Below are 21,187 nucleotides of genomic sequence, written 5' to 3' on the forward strand. Positions count from 1 at the left end.
AGTTACTGTATTTTTAGATCTTTTGATGGAAAATTAGCCATATATGTGTAGATCATTGATTTAATAATGTGTGTCTCTTTTTGTGGCGTTTCAAATAGTATGTATTACAAATATATTAACATTGCTGTTTATATGTATTAAAACAGTTTCAACTATTCTTGATGCAGTAAAAAGCAAACTTGACATTTGGAAAAAACATCCAATAAATTTGATGGAGAAGGGCACATCTCAATCATACAATCTACATAGAGGATTATATATATATATATATATATATATATATATATATATATATATATATATATATATATATCCATCTTGTGTTATTAATTATGAAATATTTCCAGGGAATATCAGATACACCTTAAGTAATTACATGTTTTACTGTTTGTATTGCTTTATTAAATTAGCCTTACTTATATTTATAAAACAAGAAAGAAGCCATCTAATCTGTTTTTAATATATTATGTTCAACAATTCCATAAGTAGACATTTGCTTTATTTGTGTATTTGCAGTATCTTGTATGCTGATATTGTTGGGTTCACTCGATTGGCCAGTGATTGTTCCCCAGGAGAGCTAGTACACATGCTGAATGAGTTATTTGGAAAGTTTGATCAGATTGCCAAGGTAGGTATACAAAACCCACCTAATTAAACTGCATTCCTATTTTTGTATGAGATATTATATACTTAAGATCAAAATTATATACTTAAAAAAAATATTTGATTTTAACTATATAAGTATAGAAGATGTAATATTAAGTCCCTGCAAAACTGCCCTTTACAGCCTAGGACGTAATATTACATCCTCTGCTACCGTTACCAACCACGGCTCATTGCAGCCGTGATCTGCAGCAGGACAGCTGCTGCTAGCTGCCCAGGGAGACAGGCCATCAGCAGCCAATGGAACCCACTTCTGTGCATGTAATTGCTCGAGGAGCCAATTGCCTTTGGTGGTAATTATTGCCTTACATTGATCATGAGGCAGAGTGTAGCAGAGAAGACTGTTAGGGTGAGTAAAAGATTTTTTTAAATAGGTTTGTATTTTTAGCTGCTTGATCACTCTTTAATACAGTGATCATCAGTTTGTGTACAGCTGTCAGTTTTTGTTATTTTTCTTTACACTTGGGGAAACTTAAATCCATATTTTCTTTACACTTAAATCCATAGATTTGAGGTTGAAATTCCTACTGAATTACTGCTGATTTATTATTTTTTTTTAAAGTTTATGTGCATGACCCACTTTTAACCCCACCACATCTAAAAAACATGACATACCAAGGTATATTTTATATATACCTACCTAAATATATATGTATATTTTTTTAGGAAAAAACATTTTTTCCACATTCCACAAAGGCCTGGAAAAATAATATATAATTTTAAACTAAATGAGAGAAGGATGAGCCAAGATAGGCTAAAAACCCTTTTCATCTTAAGGGGAAAAATCCCCTTAGTCTATCTGGTGTAACAATACTAACACAAAAGAAAACATTGTTTTTATAGAATTGCTAATTCACTTCTTATTAGATACATTTTACAATTTTAGCTTTGGTTTAAGTTACATAGTTACAGAGTACAAAGGTTTGAAAAAAGACCTAAGGCCATCAAGTTCAACCCTTCTACCTAACCTTCTTACTCTTTGCAAATAAAACCCTAATTAAGCTACTTCAAATTTCCTGCCATCAAGGGGAAAAATTCCTTCTTGACTTATAGAGACAATCTAGAAGCTCCATAATACTAATGTTATTCTATTTATAGCTCTGTATGTCATGCCTTTCTAACAAAATATACGGCATCCCTTGCTTTGTCTTCTATGACATCTCTGCTCTTCCAGTCTCAGAGGGTGACTTCTTGTTCTTTGTACATTTCTGTTAATGAACAGGTCACTGAAGAGCTCTTTATATTGGCCCTGCATATATTTATTTAATGTTATCATAAGCTCTGTAAGATGCTGTTTTTCTAGTGTATATCGTTTTAACTTTTTTAACTTTTCTTTATAACAAATATCTTCCAATCTCATTAATTTTGTAGTCCTCCTTTGCAAATTTTTTAGTTCCATACTGTCCTTTTTAAGGACCAGTGTCCAGAATTATACCGCATATTCAAAGTGAGGTCTTACCATTGACCTGTAAAGAGGAAAGAAGATATCCTCCTCCTGTGAATCAATACCCTGTTTTATGCATACCATTACCTTATTGGCCCTTGCAGCTGCTTTCTGGCATTGCCAAGACTGTTGTCTACATTATTCCTAAGTCCTTCTCATTGGCAGTTTTCCCCAAGGATATTCCTTTCATAGTATAGGTTGCATTGTTATTACTTTTACCATAATTCATTACTTTGCATTTATCTATGTTGGACCTCATCTGCCACTTGCCCTACAAATTAAAAAGAAGAAAACCCAGGACAGGCCCCTGAGGCACTCCACTGAGTACAGTCTGAGAAACATCCATTCACAACAACTCCCTGCATTCTATCTTGTAGCCAATTTTCGTTCCAAATACAGATATTTGCTCCTAAGCCTATTTCTTTTAATTTGTAGAGTAACCTTTTATATGGAACCAAATCAAATGCCTTAGCAAAGGCCAGATAAATCACATCTACGGCCACACCCAGATCTATATTTTTACTTACTTCTTCATAGAATGCTAATAAGTTGGTTTGACAAGACCTGTCTTTCACAAATCTATGTTGACTTCTACTAACTGGATTCTGGAGCAAGATATGTTCTTGAATGTATACCTTTAGTAACCCTTCAAATAATTTCCCAACTACCGATGTTAAGCTTACTGGCCTGTTATTGCCCGGTTGAGATTTCTATCCCTTTTTTAAATATGGGCACAACATCTGCCTTATGCCAATCTAATGGCAATATGCCTGAACTGAAAGAATCCCTAAAGACCAGCAATAATGGTTGGGCCAGAATTAGGCTTAGCTCCTTAATTACCCTTGAGTGTACACCATTCGACCCAGGGGCCTTGTCTACCTTAAAAGTATTTAATTGCTTGAGCACTTTTTCTTGTCTCAGCCAATCCCATGTTTGCTGTAATGATTCCTTAAAATTAGCCAGCATGATCTCTGTCATTGGTTCTTCCTTGGTATAAACAGAAGAAAAATTTATTGGGATTAGTTTTACTCTCCTTAGCAACTAGTTTTGCATTTTCCAATTTAGTCATTTTAATTGTTTTTTTGCAGGCTGTGTTGGCATCTTTATATGCCATAAATGATACTGCTGATTCCTCACTTTTATAATGCTTAAATGTTTGCAATGTGTGTTTAAAAGTATTCCATTTGTCCTGTGTGTTTAGTCCACAGAACAATCCATCCCAGTCTATACATTCCATAATTGACCTTACAAAATAATTTAAAATAGAACTCCAAGAATTATGCAAATGCCCTAACTAGAACAGAAAATGGATGAGTAGTAAATGCTCACAATGAATTGTCAGACAGACAATGAAATAATAGGCAGACATTTTTGAGTGATTGTAAAGACTTTGCTTCCTGTATTTCATGTACCACTGCTAAGAGTTTGCATTCTTACCCCTTACCCTTACCAATTCCTCTGCATCCTTGAACTTATTTGGCCATGGACTTCATCTTAGAACTTCCTCCGACCAAAGGCAACACTTTAATTCTGGTTATTGTAGATCGATTTTCAAAAACGGCTCATTTTGTTCCTCTTCCAAAGTAACCCTCCACTCCTAAACTAGTTCCGGTTTTCATGAAAAATATTTGTCTGCATGGCATTCCCCAGCAAGTTGTGTTTGACAGAGAGGATCAATTAACTGATCTTTTCCTCTGCATATCATTCTCAAACCATTGGCATCACAGAAAGAACCAACCAATCATTAGAACAATTTGTGGGTGATCATCAAGGCAATTGGACTCAACTTCTGCTCTTGGCTGAATTTGCCAGGAACAGTACTATACATGAAGCTTCTAAGTTATCTCTACCTGACTCATTCACCAACACTCCAGCCCCTGCAGTAGATCACAATGTCAAACAATTGACTCCCCTCTGGGACAAAGAGGAGTCAGACTGGCAATGGTGTTTGAAGTGAAGAGGGATGCTATATTTATCTGATCAAAATACCTCTACAGTTTTCATTTAACCTATTTCTTATTTTCCTAGTGGTGCAGTCTATGTACTGTTGTCCACATCCACATACTAAAATATAAACCACAAAAGAACTGCTGCAGTTGATAAACTGGTATATATTTATATGATGTAGTCTATCTTTCACAATGTACTCTTCGGAATTATGATATTCATATTGGTTCTAGGTATATATGGGCACATCATACATGAGTTATGTCCACATCTGTATGCAGGGTTATACACCACAGCTTGAGGTGTTACTATACTTAAGTTTATATGGCTCTCTTCACTACTGAGACTACAATACCTCAACATTGGTAAAAACACAGTACAACATTGAGAATTTGGGATAAACATCTGGTAAAATGTGCATGAGATAAGATTGAGCAATCAGACAGGGTCTGTTCCCCAGGACTGGCGCATAGCAAATGTTGTGCCAATATTAAAAAAGGGGACAAAAAGTGACCCGGGGAATTATAGGCCTGTTAGTTTAACTTCTGTTGTGTGTAAACAGTTTGAGGGTTTCCTAAGAGATGCTATTTTGGAGTATCTCAATGAAAATAAGTGTATGACTCCATATCAGCATGGGTTTACAAGGGATCGGTCCTGTCAAACTAACCTGATCAGCTTTTATGAGGAGGTGAGCTCAAGACTGGATCGGGGTGAATCGCTGGATGTCGTATATCTTGATTTTTCCAAAGCATTTGATACGGTGCCACATAAAAGGCTCGTACATAAAATGAGAATGCTTGGGCTGGGGGAGAATGTGTGTATGTGGGTAAGTAACTGGCTCAGTGATAGGAAACAGAGGGTGGTTATTAATGGTACATACTCTGAGTGGGTGACTGTTGCTAGTGGGGTACCACAGGGGTCAGTTTTGGGTCCTATTCTTTTTAATATATTTATTAATGACCTTGTAGAGGGATTGCATAGTAAAGTATCAATCTTTGCAGACGATACTAAGCTCTGTAACATGGTTAACACAATAGAGGACAGCGCACGATTACAAATGGATCTGCATAGGTTGGAGGCTTGGGCTGGGATGTGGCAGATGAGGTTCAACACAGATAAATGTAAGGTTATGCACATGGGGAAGAAAAATCCAGGCTGGGAATATGTATTAAATGGGAAAACACTGGGGACGACTGACATGGAAAAGGACTTAGGAGTTTTAGTTAACAGTAAATTTACCTGTAGCGACCAGTGTCAGGCAGCTGCTGCTAAGGCAAATAAAATCATGGGGTGCATCAAAAGGGGCATAGATGCCCATGACAAGGAAATAATTCTACCCCTGTACAAGTCACTAGTCAGACCACACATGGAATACTGTGTACAGTACTGGGCACCAGTGTACAAGAAAGATATAGTGGAGCTGGAGAGGGTTCAAAGACGGGCAACCAGAGTAATAAGGGGAATGGGAGGACTACAGTACCCAGAAAGATTATCAGAATTGGGGTTATTTAGTTTGGAAAAAAGACGGCTTAGGGGGGACTTAATAACTATGTATAAATATATAAGGGGACAGTACAGAGATCACTCCCAGGACCTATTTATACCCAGGACTGTATCTATAACAAGGGGACATCCTCTACGGCTGGAGGAAAGAAGGTTTCTACACCAGCACAGACGGGGGTTCTTTACAGTAAGAGCGGTGAGATTATGGAACTCTCTGCCAGAGGAAGTGGTGATGGTAAACTCAATAAAAGAGTTCAAAAGGAGCCTGGACGTGTTTCTTGAAAGCAATAATATTACAAGTTATGGATATTAGATTAATAGGGACAGAACGTTGATCCAGGGATTTATTCTGATTGCCATATTTGGAGTCGGGAAGGAATTTTCCCCCTGGTATGGGGCAATTGGCATCTGCTTCATAAGGGTTTTTTGCCTTCCTCTGGATCAACACAGTAGGGACACAATATGTATATAGGTTGAACTTGATGGACTTTGGTCTTTTTTCAACCTTATGAACTATGTAATGTTGTATACAGTTATGTTAACTTGTAGCTTGCATATCTTGGGCCATATATGAGGCACCATATTAAAAGACAAATAAGGTATTTAAGCTGTATTCTTTGATACAGCATGCTTAATGTTTGATTTGAGCATACAAATGGCCTCAAGACCTCTCATAATAGAAGACTAGCAATTTCGGAGACTTAAATACTCCCCAACAAATGACTCATCACCCAAGGACCTGCCTTCACAGAGAGAGGCCTACCCAATTGCAGTCGTCCAGATTAGGAAACAGCAAGTACAAAAAGCTAGACCAATAGTTAGCCCCCGCCTAATTCCCATTTTAAAGCATGTTGCTAAAAATCTGCAAGAAAATCTTAACTCTGCAGCCAGCCCTATCAGAGCCGTGCTATGCAATGCAAGATCAATAAAAAACAAGTCAGCTTATCTAAGGGGGACCTTGGGGATGGCTCGTTTCCATAGTGGGTGGTGGTGAGGTATTGTGGCTTCTGTTGCTGACATTAAGCTACCCTCTCAATAGGTTGCCTCTATCTCTATGCCACAACAGCTACATTTATTATTATTTTTATGTCCATTATGTTGGGGAACTTTTGCTTTCGATCAGGTATAACTTTGTGGTGGGACCACTACAAATAGACCAGACCTCTTTCTTCGTTTAACAATTTTATGTCCTGGCCCACACGCCATGGGGTTTCGGCCTATGAGGATCAGATACCGTTTGATGGGACCTCCTATCGGTGACCGAGTCATTACTGTAACATTGTTTATTCATATATATGACCAACATGTTTCTTACAACATATGAGTTATGCTATGTGTGACATGCCTTGTCTTGCTTCATTTTTCTTATGTGGCTGATGGCATTATGTATTCCCTCTGATGTTACGGGTCTTTGTACTATTACTGGTTGTACACAATCTCGAAAAAAAAAGGAAAAAAATTCAGATACCACCCGCTTTTATACTGTGATGTATGTTTCTCCTTCCTGTCAATAAAAACATTTTAAACATGAAAAACAAGTCAGCTTCCATTGCCAAACTTATAGAATCAGTAGATCTTGCTTGCATTACTGAAACTTGGTTGGATGAAAACGCAGGCCCTATCTTGGAAGCAGCAGTCCCAAGCAATTATTCAGTGCACCACTGTGCTAGACTCAACCGCAAGGCTGGAGGAGTGGCAATCTGCATCAAATCCTCTTTAAATTCTAGGCCACTCTCAGTTAATATAAAAAAAGCATTTTGATTGCATAGCTGCCAGCATCTCCACTGAGAAAGGGTTCAGGATTCTACATATATTTATAGGCCACCTGGCGATGGGAAGGGATTCATAGAGGAAATCGCATATCTTGTGACAGGGCTAATCCTGGAACACCCAAGATGGCTAATCCTGGAGGACTTCAATGCCTGGATTGATGACACAGCTTTCCAATTTGGGCAGGATCTCCTAAACATGATGAGTAGTTTTGGCTTCACACAAACTGTCATGTCTGCCACTCATGAAAGAGGCTACATACTCAATGTGGTGTTCCAACTTGAACTTGAAATCCCTGATGTAAAAGTAAACCCAGTAGTATGGTCAGATCATCACTGCCTAAACTTCTCCATCTCCTCAGAGCTAACCAAATGTCCCCCTCCAAGGCTAGCCATACGTCGCTCATTAAAGGGTTTGACTCCACCAATCTTTTTATCAAGCCTCGACCTAATAGAATTACTGGGCACCTGCAAAGACCCCAATTTATTAGTCCAACAGTATAATAGGAGGGTGAACAGCCTTGCATTGACCCTATAAAAACCATCCGCCATGCTCCATAGTTTGACTACACCATCAGAATACTGAAGAAAAAAGTCCGTAAGCTTAAAAGAAGGTGGCGTAAAAAACACAACCAGGATGATAAGCATTCCTTAACCGAGCACATTACCGACTACCAACTCACAATAACTAAGAAAAAATCTACATTCCTGTCTCATGAAATCAGCCTTGCACACAACAAACCAGCGCAGCTTTTCTGCACCGTAGAAAGGCTCTGCAAGCAATCTTGCCTGCATACCTCCACAAATCTCACACAGTCCAAATATGAAGATTTTGCAGCCTACTTTTCAGATGAGATAGCTTCCATCTGGACCTCTATTGCAGAAGGACAGCCAATGGCATTACAGAGGTACAAAAGCGGGGGTTCAAATTCCCCCACCCTGTGGACAAGTTAACATTCTGGGCAAGGAAGAAATCATCTCAATCTCACAAAACCTGCGGGCAACCACCTGTGACCTGGACCTACATATCTCCTCCCTGTATGCTCAGAAACAGTAGGCCAAATTTTTACAAGAATAGTCCAATGTTCTCTGGACTCCAGAGATTTTCCAGACCTACTGAAAGAAGCAATCGTGAAACCTCTTCTAAAAACAACCTTCCTTAGACCCACAATTCTTAACAAACTATAGGCCAGTCTCCAACCTCCCTTTTCTGGGAAAAATCATTAAAAAATGTCAGGTAATGATATCTATGATTCTTTCCAATAAGGCTTCAGAAAACATCATAGCACTGAAACTGCCCTGGTTTGCGTTCTGAATGACCTCCTGATGGCAAGAGACAAGGGTGATTATTCAATCCTAATTCGTCTAGATCTGTCAGCAGCATTTGACACCATTGATCATAACAGTCTTATTGAGCGGCTGCAAGACCTATGCGGGCTGGGAGGCACAGTTCTAACATGGTTTAAATCCTTCCTCACAAACAGGTCACTGAGGGTGTCATCAGGAATGTTCCATTTTATCTCCCACTCTATTTGCCATATACATGCTGCCACTGGGGGACATCATGAGACAACATGGATTAAGATACCACTGCTATGCAGATGACACATAGCTCTACCTTTCCTTTACACCAGGAACGAAGCATCTAACATCTCTTTTCAACAGATGCTTATGCAAGCTAGCTGGTTAAAGGTAAATCCTGATAAAACAGAAGCCCTGTTGATCAGAGGACAAAGGATAACTGCACTGATCCTAGGAAATACTAACCAAACTGGCATAGAATTTGGGGGTTCAGAGCAGTGGCCTCGCTACAGGGGGGCAAGGGGGCAATTTCCCCCCCATAGGTTAATCCTTGCCCCCCCTGTTGCCCCCCTGCTGAATTTGGAATATAGTTGCAATGCGACTTTAAATCCCGTCTTTTTTTTTTTTTATGCGGAGGAGAGAGAGGGGCGCCTAGCAACCGCTCTGCGCCCCCCATTCTCCTCCACGAGGCCTCTACCTCCTTCGCGGTGCCGGCATTTCATGCTCAGCGCCGAAATATGATGTCATATTTCGGCACTCAGCAGCGGCCACCGCAGCAGAGAAGAAAGACAGAAGCCTCGTGCTCCCGTCGCTGGACCTAAAGGTGAGAGAACTACAAAGGGGGAGGGTAGATAGTGAGTAGGGAGAGGGGTTAGAAAGTGATAAGGGACGGAGAGGGGGCAGAGGGTAATAAGGCGGGGGCGTCCCTCGTAAGATTGGCAGCCAGGGCAACCGATCTTACGCGGGCCGCACCTCGAGCCCTGGTACTTACCTGTGGGAGGGTCTTCTGTACTGCATAGAGGAAGAGGAACCTAGCAGAGTTCACGTAACATCACATGACTCTGCTCCAGTCCTGCTTCCTCTGTGCAGTACCAGAGAACGCAGAGGGAGGCCGCCCTCTGCTGAAGTCTGTGAGCGGCATCGAGGAGCTGCAGTGCAGGTAAGGGGGTGGGGAGGGTGTTTGAATACGTATGCGTGATTGAGGGAATTAATCTGTGAATGAATGAGTATATGAATGAATGAGTGTGTGTGTGATAGGATGGATGTGTAAGTGCTGGAACCTAAGCATGATGGGACTGTGATTGCTGTTAGCAATCACACTCCTATCATGCTAAGTCAGCCAGTACATGCTGAAACCTAGCTAGCTGCCCCCCTTGTGTATTGATGCTGCCAGCAGTATGGGGTCTGCACATCACTTGCAGCCACCCTGTACCAGCATGTACTGGCTGACTTGGCATGATAGGAGTGTGATTGCTAACAGCAATCACAGTCCCATCATGCCTAGGTTCCAGCATTTACTGGTTGGATGTGTAAGTGCTGGAACCTAGGCATGATGGGACTTTGATTGCTGTTAGCAATCACACTCCTATCATGCCAAGTCAGCCAGTACATGCTGAAACCTAGCTAGCTGCCCCCCTTGTGTATTGATGCTGCCAGCAGTATGGGGTCTACACATCACTTACAGCCACCCTGTACTAGCATGTACTGGTTGACCTGGCATGATAGGAGTGTGATTGCTAACAGCAATCAAAGTCCCATCATGCCTAGGTTCCAGCACTTACACATCCAACCAGTAAATGCTGGAACCTAGGCATGATGGGACTGTGATTGCTGTTAGCAATCACACTCCTATCATGCCAAGTCAGCCAGTACATGCTGGTACAGGGTGGCTGTAAGTGATGTGCAGACCCCACAGTCCCATCATGCCTAGGTACCAGCATTTACTGGTTGCCTGGGTATGATAGGAGTGTGATTGCTGTGTGGGCAGTGTGGACGCCAGGGCTGGCTTTGGGGTGTGCAACCTGTGATCTATGCCTGTAATTTAGGGGGTTTTAAATATACCTTTTTAATGACGTGTTTTTATGTGAATTCCAATTGATCTATACCTGCAAAGCTGGGTTTTTGCGTTATTCTGTAGATCCATTATTTATGTATACCTGCAAATACAGTGTTTGTATGTCTTATTCAGTTGATTAATACCTGCAATGCTGTTTCCATGTATTTATTTGATCTATACCTGCAATGCTACGTTTCATATACTATTGTATACCTGCAAATACAGGATTTGTATGTCTGATTCTGTTTATTTGATATATACCTTCAGTGCTGAGATCACAAGTGAATTTCAGTTGATCTATACATGCAAAGTTTGGTTTGTGTATTAATGTGTTGATCTATACCTGCTATCGGCAACTGGGGCTAATATTAATATATATGGGCAGCAGGGCATCAATACACAAGGGGCAAAAACACTAAGGGGGTATAAACGACAATGCAGTGTGAAAAATCCATCCTGATGTAGACGTCTATGACGTAGATTGTGTCCTGCTGTTTGTGTGTTTTTGGTTATCAGTGTAGCAGAGCCTGTCCTCGGGTGTGTGTGTATAGGTGTTGGTGTGGCAGAGCCTGTCCTGGTGTATGTTTGGGTGTTGGTGTGGCAGAGCCTGTCCTGGTGTGTGTGTTCAGTTGTCACTGTGGCAGAGCCTGTCCCAGGGTGTGTGTGTTTGGATGTGGGTGTGGCAGAGCCTGTCCTGGTGTGTGTGTGTGTGTTTGGTTGTCAGTGTGGCAGAGCCTGTCCTGGTGTGTGTGTCTTGGTGTCGGTGTGAGAGAGCCTGTGTTGGTCTGTGTGCTTGGTCATCTGTTTCCTGGCACTTAACTTACAGTAGGAATTATTTAATTTATATTTATCCAGAGATAAAATGCCCTCCTGAAATTGTAGTGACTTCAGGGGACAAAACGTTCAAGGCCCTGAAATAATTTAGTGGAAAAGTTATTTATTGTGTTATAATATTTATTTCAAGGATTAGTCGCGCTCAATTGTGGCTTCAGGCTTCCCATGTTGAATGATTAAGTATTATTTTAGCCCAATAACAAAAGTACAATTCCATAGCACATTACTTTTGCAAATTATGAATGCCCCCCCAGTTTGACTGTGGTATCTTGTGTGCCCCCCCTATATATTGTTTCTAGAGTAGCCACTGGTTCAGAGCTACTCAGGTCAAGTGAAGTGCGAAATCTTGGAGTACTCCTTGACAGTGTATGTCACTTAAACGTCAAATCTCTGCTGCAGCAAAATCTGCCTTCTTCCCCCTGAGGAATATAGCCAGGATAAAGCACCTAATTCTGCCACCCTAATCCATGCATTTGTGACATCTCGCCTTGATTTTTGCAATGCACTGTATGTAGGCCTCCCAGAAAAAGAACTTCACAAACTGCAGTTGGCTCAGAACGCAGCAGCCAGACTATTAACAAATCAGTCCCGCTCATGCCATATTACACCTATTTTACGGTCTCTCCATTGGCTTCCTATCAAATGGAGAATTCACTTTAAGATAGGTGTGTTGTCATTTAAAGCCCTAAACGACCAGGGACCCTGTTACCTGAAAGAGCTATTAACGCCCTACATCCCTGTTCGCCCCCTTCGATCCACACATATGTCTCTTGCATTCTATCATGCTGCTCCCACATTCTGGAACTCTCTACCACTGTCAATCAGAGAGGCCCAATCTTTAGAGACTTTTAAAAAAGACTTAAAACACATCTTTTTTCCCAATCCAGATAATTCACTCTTTTTCTCTTGTATGCATATACCTGTAAAGTGCTTTGAGTCCCACCGGGAGAAAAGCGCTATATAAATACTTGTTGTTGTTGTTGAATGATGATATAATATTTTTTAGGAGACACATTTTAAAAGATCAAAAGTTACTAATTTATACTAGGCAGTACCCCACAGCATTCCATGCTATGAAACTCTAAAAATTGTTAAGGGGCAGAGGTGGCACGGGCAGGAGCTTTAGGGGCAGAGGTGGCACAGGCAGGCTAGTTCAAGAGCCGAGGTGGCACAGGCAGGCTGCATCAGGAGCAGAGGTGGCACAGGCAGGCTGCTTCAGGGGCAGAGGTGGCACAGGCAGGGTGTTTCATGGGCAGAGGCCTATCCCGTCAATGGCTTAGTATATAGTGATTGGGTTATGCTGGACTACCGTCAACGTCTGGCTCAGGGTATAGTGATAGGAGTTATGATGTACCATATCTGTTTAGTAAATGTTATTTTATTTTTTTATAAATTTTTTTCCAGATTTCTAGTTTCTTCCCGTTAATAAATATTCTTGCCAACATTAATTTTTTGTGGGTGTCTTTACATTTTAAAGTGGGGGGTGCAATACGGGTTCCGTACCGTGTGCCAAATACTCTAGCAATGTTTCTGTTCTACAAGCCACAGAATACACTAGGATAGGTAATATTTTTATGGTTTCATTAACTATAAACAGTATGAGACAAGCTGAAGTACAAAATAATATCCTGGTCCGATTAAGGTCCCATAACAGCCTTTATACAAATAGATAATCCAAATAGACAGAAATGGCCCTGGAAGCTCAAAGAAACCTTATTATACCCAGAAACTTTCAGGTTTAAACTAGTTCAGCAAATCAGAATATTTCAACATAAATAATGACCAATACACTATAGCAACAGTGTGGCTGGCCCATAAAGCTTTGATAAGCGAAAATAAAGAAATACATCTGAACAAACAGAAAAGCTCACTTGTGAACTACAAAACCTGACCTGACCATCAACCAAAATCACAGCATGCAAAGACATACGAGGAGGCCATTCAAATAGTCAAAAAAACGGTTAAATAACATACAAACCGGAATAAAACACACACACAGTTATTTTTCACAGGGGAATAAGGCTGGTAAATTGCTGGTAAACAAACTGAAGACTAGGCAGGCTCAATCTAATATACCATAATACCATTTTGGAATACATATCGAAAAAGTGTCACAAAATTTACAACCCAGCTAAAATGAACAATGGATTTGTTAATTTTTTGTACAACACAACCATCGCTATAGAGTATATACAATTTTCTTGATTTAGTTAGCTTACTGGGGGCTTTCGTCAGTTCAAAAACAAAAACTTTTGCAGCCTTTCACAGAGGAAGACATAGAACAGGCTATTAGAGTTATTTAACCTTCTAAGGCCCTGGGACCAGATGGGTTTTCTGGCAAGTACTATAAAAAATTTCCAACAACGCTGATACCAGTATTAACTAAAGATTTTAACAGCGTAAGAGAATCAAGCCCCATTCCGTCGCAAATGTTATCCATGCACATAACTACTCTAACTAAGCCAGGTAAATCTTCCAAAGTTCCAGAGGACATCAGGCAAATTTCATTCTTAAATATAGGCACTAAATTGCTGGGAAACAAGGTAAAGCCTTTGATAGGATCCATTAGCAATATATGAAAAAACGCTCCAAAGTTTTGGCTTTCCAGAACCATGTATCACAGCAGTTGTGGTGCTTTCTGGTTCACCTTCAGCTAAGATTATGAATATGGGCATTACATCAGATGCTTTCAATTTCAGAAATTGACTGTCACAAATTGATTATCAAACAGCCAAGAAGGTTTGAATGAAGGGCGTATTACATTTCTTAACTGGGAATCCAGTTAGCAAAAAAATTAGGGAATTCATTTAAACATAACTTCCCAAAGCTTTGGAAAAACATAAAAAGAAGTCCAAACTTTCTTAGAGGAGCAGAATAGAAACTATGAAGTTGGTAGTCATCCCTGAATTTTTATATCTATTCCGCTCCTTACCAATTCAGATTTGACAGACCTGAAAGAATCTCAAAAGAGTTTACTGAAGTTTATTTGGAAACTTGCTCTATTTACTTGTTATGCTAATAATCTAAAAGAACATACAGAGAGTAGACCATCTGAGTTTTAGGGGTGCTAGGTGACTTTAAGCTCAGTAGCCATATGTAATGCCAGGTAGCAGCTACCTTGGCTAACAATCGCTAGCATGCTTTCAGTTGTATCAATGGAAGTTCTGCAAATGGTATTATGCATGTATAGAAAGTATCAGTTGGCAGTTAATTTTTAGACATCCATTAATAAGTGACTGAAAAGTGTTCAATCTCAAATTGCAAAGTTAAAATAAGAGCAGGGCCGGCCCGACAATGGAGCCGAGTGGGGCAACCGCCCCAAGCCCTTTTTTTTTTTTTAAAGCGGAAGAGAGAGAAAGGGGCGCCGAGTGGTTTTCGCTTACCAAGCCGTCAGTACCCGCTCGGCGCCCCTCTCTCCTCTGCGGTGAGTCTCCCTGTTCGGTCTCGGTGCCGGCTTGTAATGCTGAGCGCCAGAAATGAGGTAATCTTCCGGCACTCAGCATTACAAGCCGGCACCGAGACCGAACAGGGAGACTCGCCGCAGGACTGCTGAAAGGTAAGTACAAGGGGGGGTAAGGGTAGATAATAGGGAGGGAGGGAGAGGAAGGGTAGATATTGGGGGGGGGGCGGCAGGGACGGAGGGAGAGGAAGGGTAGATAAGGGGAGGGCGGCATTTTGCCTTGGGCCGGCCCTGAATAAGAGATTGGGAATTTTGATACAGGCAGAATTTAGCTGAAATTTGTTTACTTAGTCTTGTTGAGAGGGACCCAAGGACCACCCATCACACATAAGCATTCAAAGTATTATTTGAGGAAAAAATATTTACCCCAAGGACAGATTAGAGGAGCCATTGTTCTATCTTAAACAAAGAATGACATTTTTTCAAAGCAAGGAAATTTGATTTCAAGCAGCCCAAAAATAGCCTTAGTAAGATTCCAACCAATCCAAAGTCAAACTCAACAATATCACTCTAGATTGTAAGCTTGTTTAAGCAGGGCCCTCCTCACCTGTTGTCTCTGTAAGTCAACTTGTTATGTTAAATACTACTTGTTATGTCCCGTCCACCCATTGTACAGCGCTGCAGAATTTAATGGTGCTAAAAATTATTAATAATAATAATAATAACATTCAGTTTCAATGTGGCGTTTATTCCACCATGAGTGGCAATGTTTTGATCCTGCTACGGGATCTTTCTCAAGCCATACATAAATGTGTGAAAATGTGCAACTTTATTGCCCATTTAATAAACAAAAGGTGAGGCAATCAGCAAATTACAAATTTATATTTAAAGTGATATACACTTATCAGCTGCCTAATATTGCGTAGGTTCCCCTTTTCCTACCAAAACAGCCCTGACCCGTCAAGGCATGGACTCCACTGGATCTCTGAAGGTGTGCTGTGTTAGCAGCAGATTCTTTAAGTCCTGTAAGTTACGAGGTTCGGCCTCCATGGATGCATCCTGGTCCCATGTGTTTTCAAGTGACGCACCCAGCCATCAATGTGGTGTAAAAGAAAACATGATTCATCAGACCAGGCCACCTTCTTTCATTGCTCCAGTTCTTATGCTCACATGCCCATCGTAGGCACTTTCGGCCATGGACAAGGGTCAGCATGGGTACCCTGACTGCTCTGCAGCTATGCAGCCCCACAAGCAACAAACTGCGATGCACTTCCTTTTCCTTCCTTGTACCACTTTGATTACTGACCACTGCAGACCAGAAACACACCACAAGAGCTGCACTTTTGGAGATGTTCTGACCCAGTCATCTAGCCATCACAATTTAGCCCTTGTCAAAGTCGCTCAGATCCTTACTCTTGCCCATTTTTCCTGATCCTAACACATCAACTTTGTGGATGAAATGTTCACTTGCTGCCTAATATATCCCACACACTGACAGGTGCCATGATAACAAGATTATCAGCGTTATTCACTTCACCTGTCAGTGGTCATAATGCTGATTGGTGTACATACTCTTAAAGTGATAATCACAAATATTGCAATATTTCAAAAAAGCATTGTTCAATCACAATGTCTATAATTCATTTATATATAACAGAAATATATATTTCCACAAACCACTTATAGTACATAATAAATTTCCTTATATGTCTTCAATTCCGCTCTAAGGGCTGGGTCAGTCCGGCTGGGACGCGAAGCTGGGTTGGGCGCGTGCCGCACCTCCCTGTCAGAAACCCAGCTTTTTTTAAAATACATTTTAAAAAATCAAGAGAACCATCCAGGTCCAAAAATATAAAAAAAGAAAAACTTTACTTTTATGAGCTCTGTATGTTCACAAAAATTTATGGCATGGAAAGAATTTAAATTTTAGCATTTGGAATACCCATGGACTGTCTAGTTTCAATCTAATTTTCTAGGTAAAATGTATGGTTTGATGAGGTAACTTGAATTGGCCGGGTTCAAAGATGTCCCAAATAGGACATGGGCATATACTGACCAGATGTCCAAATTTTTTTTTAAATTGCACTTCCCAAATGTGGCCTTTTAGTCTACAAACAACCCAGCAAACCTATGCATGTTATCACTGTGTTCAGGAGATGTTGCTGAATACATACTGGGGTGTTTGTCAGTGACATATAACAATAGCTGTAAACTCATACCTAAAATATGTTTTTTTTAAAACATACACAAAAAATGACTACCAAAAAGTCAAAGGCTGCTGGTAGAATTAGTGTGTGACCAAACCATACAAGATATACAAAAACATTGCAAATTTGTTTTTGAAAATTATACTTTTGCTTTAACTATATATTCTTTTCCCATTTAGGAAAACGAATGTATGAGAATCAAAATCTTAGGTGACTGCTATTACTGTGTGTCTGGACTGCCAATCTCTCTTCCAAATCATGCTAAAAACTGTGTCAAAATGGGATTGGATATGTGTGAAGCCATAAAGTAAGTACAGCAAATTGCCTACCTAATGTAATTAGTTATTTCAATTAAATCCATTTTACAAATGTGTTGTTACAAAATAATTTATTTCAATATTATTTACTTGGTTATTGTGAATTTATCTGCAATCAATAGTAAGGTTGTGTGCATCCTTTATTGAGTTCACCCAAAGGGCTCTCGTATTGGAATTAGGGTAAGTTAAATGTAAATTTCATAAATGGTACTGAAGATATGCCCTTGCTTGTCTGCAAGATAGTATTCTGGAGCTCAAAGTAGCATGACATTATGGGTTCACTTGGAGTGAAATGAATCTTACCAAACAAGGGAAGGCTGTGTGCTAGATAAAAATCCTGATGGAAATCATGTTAATTAACCAGTTTGTTAAATAACATGCCAGTGCAACTAAATATAGAATTACATTACATTACACACTAGCAACACCTCTACCAGTGAGGGAGAGGGTGACTACATTTGATTTCTGCCATTCAAGAACACAGTATGGTGCCGATGTGATTACACACACAGGCATATCTTATATTTATATATATTTCACATACACACTCACATATGCACACACCGTCAAATACACATAAAACACATTTTATCTTATAGAAATTATTAGGAACCATTGGGAGCCATGCTGATTTATTATTCAGATTTAATAATATATTTATATATAATATACAGTCATTTCCAGACATGAACAGTCTCGGGCATTTAACCCCTCCATTACCAGACATGAGCAGTCTCGCACAATTAACCCCCTCCATAAGCAGCCATGAGCAGTAATTGTTTCATAAAATTACTAGATATTACACACATAGTCACACAAACACAGTCACATACACATACAGTCGGGATTTTTTACCTGGTGCTGGCTGCTGCTAACATTGAGTTCCATGTGCCGGGACTCAGCCAATAAAGATAGGCTTCTGAACTCTCAGCTTGAGAAGTCTATTCTGATTGGCTGGCTTCTCCTTCACCCTAGTGTGGACTCCTCCTCCAGCAGAGCTATTTTTCTACCCAAGCACATGCCCCAAGTAGTGATGGGAAGTTCGGATCATTAAAGTGAATCGGATCATTTCGATTCGTTCACTGAAATGATCCGATTCATGATCCGGATCTTCGGATCACTCAGTGTGTCTGCACGGAGTTACTGTTTTCCAGTAACTCCGTGCAGGCACACTAACGATTGGCCCCGCCCCTTTCATTATGAATCCTCCCCCCTGCCTCCAGTGATGTCAATGAAGGCAGAGAGTCGTTCAAAGATTCGGATCTTACAGGGATCCGAATCTTACAGTGATCCGGATCACTGTAAGATCCGGATCACTGTAAGATCCGGATCATTGTAAGATCCGGATCATTGTAAGATCCGGATCTTTGAACGACTCTCTGCCTTTATTGGCATTCTAATCATTCAGAGAATGTCACCATACTGTTATAAATAATACATTAATAATCACTGCCCCCAGGATTTACATTCCCCTTTACCTGCAACTGCACCTTAAGTTAACTTTATTAAATTAATTAAATTAACCCTCACCATTAAATTAACCCTAAACACCCCATCAACCATGTCTGCCCCTAAAATTAACCCTTAACACCCCATCAACCATGACTGCCCCTAAAATTAACCCTTAACACCCCATTAACCATAACTGCCCCCAAATTAACCCTAAACACCTCATTAAGCATAAATGCCCCTAAATTAACACTAAAGACCCCATTAAGCATAACTGCCCCCAAATTAACCCTAAACACCTCATTAAGCATAACTGCCCCTAAATTAACACTAAAGACCCCATTAAGCATAACTACCCCCAAATTAACCCTAAACACCTCATTAAGCATAACTGCCCCTAAATTAACACTAAAGACCCATTAAGCATAACTGCCCCCAAATTAACCCTAAACACCTCATTAAGCATAACTGCCCCTAAATTAACACTAAAGACCCCATTAAGCATAACTGCCCCTAAATTATCCCTAAACACCCCATTAAGCATAACTGCCCCCAAATTAACACTAAAGACCCCATCAACCATACCAATTTATTAGGTAATTTATCTGGAGTACATGCAATTAATTTAGGGGCAGTTATGGTTAATGGAGTATTTAGGGTTAATTTCTGGGGCCGTTATGGTTAATGGGGTCTTTAGGGTTAATTTCAGGGGCCGTTATGGTTAATGGGATCTTTACGGTTAATTTCAGGGGCAGTTATGGTTGATGGGGTATAAGGGTTAATTTTATGCTGATGACTGAGGGTTAATTTAATTAATTTAATAAAGTTAACTGTAGGTGCAGTTATAGGTAAAGGGGGGGCAAACTCAGGGGAATCTAAATCCTGGGGGCAGTGTGAACATTATTAATGTATTTATTTATAAAAGTATGGTATCAGTGATATTCTCTGAATGATTCGAATCTCTGTAAGATTCGGATCCTTGTAAGATCCGGATCCCTGTAAGATTCGAATCATTCGAGTCTTCAGATCATTCGAGTCTTCGGATCATTCGACTCTTCGGATCATTCGACTCTTCGGATCATTCGACTCTTCGGATCATTCGACTCTTTGAACGACTCTCTGACTCTAAGAGTCATCGTTCCTGTGTGAATTAATGAGCTGTAACCTGACCCCAGAGTCTGTGTCTGAGTGCTCTGCAGATGACTCACAGCTCTAGGATCAGGTTACAGCTGCATGATTCACAGACTGAACCGTTACAAACGAATCGTTCAGTCTAGTGAACCGACTCATCCGGATCACTAAAAAGAACCGGATCAAATGAACGATTCGTTCATGATCCGGACATCACTAGCCCCAAGACAATCAGGCCCCTTACAACTTTAATGTTTGTATCCTCTTATGGCGGACTTGCTCATAACAAGTATGCTAAAATAACCTTTTATTATTAGAAAATGATAAGAAACTATAAAAGCTTTGGCATGTGAAAGTACTTAAAAAAAAAAAAAATAATAAAAAAGATTGTTGAGATCTGGTTGTTTTCTATACATAATTATTCTGTTAACCGTATTTATGGTCCAACCATTGGGAAGGCCTTATTGAAAATTACATAATCTGTTAATAGTGTGAAACATTTCGTTACCATTTTTCAGACTAGTTTGGATGTTTAAAACATATTTAGTCATGTTTTCATTAAGGCTCCAATTAATTATATTACAATATTATTTTTTAATATTATTCCTTAACTGGTGTGTATTTTGTGGTCTGCTACCTCATCATACACTGGATGCTTATAAGAAATTATCATATTCTTATAGTACATACAGTATAGTTGCATACATTGGGCCATTTGTGAATATGAATATGTGTATAAAAACAAGTGTTTCTGGAAGTAGTAAAATTGTAACGTGTGGCATTTAGAAAAATAGGACACCAGTACTGTAGCAAAAGATACCAGAGTTTCCATGAAAAGAGGCTTTTAGTGAGCTGGTTTTAATTATGGAATGTCCTTTCATATTTCATTAAGCTGAAGGACAAATCATAATCATAGCCTGAAGGAAACATTATCATGTAATCTAAAGCATAGGAAAGGTGTAGGGAATCGTGATCACACGAGACTTGTCAAGCATCACTGATCTGACATATATCATTGATATAAATGTGCCTATAGTTTTTTTTGTCAATAGAAGAATATATTAATGTATTAATGAGTGCAAACATTAAGTTCATTCCTAAACTCCAATTTTGTATCAAAGAAATTAGTCTCTGCTTTTAAACCAGCACCTCAGTCTTTTGTGTT

At 39.9% G+C, this 21,187-nt stretch overlaps 1 protein-coding gene across 1 annotated transcript in view; it reads left to right on the forward strand.

Moving 5' to 3' along the window:
• The window catches only part of LOC149283165 (adenylate cyclase type 2), a 354,857-nt gene that overhangs the window by 212,631 nt on the left and 121,039 nt on the right, over positions 1 to 21,187 (forward strand). Inside the window, exons 6-7 of the mRNA XM_089497880.1 lie at positions 517 to 628; positions 17,305 to 17,432. Of these exons, the coding sequence (XP_089354006.1) occupies positions 517 to 628; positions 17,305 to 17,432 (240 nt within the window). The remainder of the gene's footprint in view (positions 1 to 516; positions 629 to 17,304; positions 17,433 to 21,187) is intronic.

This window comes from Sceloporus occidentalis, unplaced genomic scaffold, assembly GCF_023333645.1.
Source record: "Sceloporus occidentalis isolate IW3139 unplaced genomic scaffold, rSceOcc1.0.p SCAF_110, whole genome shotgun sequence".
Classification (NCBI taxonomy): domain Eukaryota; kingdom Metazoa; phylum Chordata; class Lepidosauria; order Squamata; family Phrynosomatidae; genus Sceloporus; species Sceloporus occidentalis.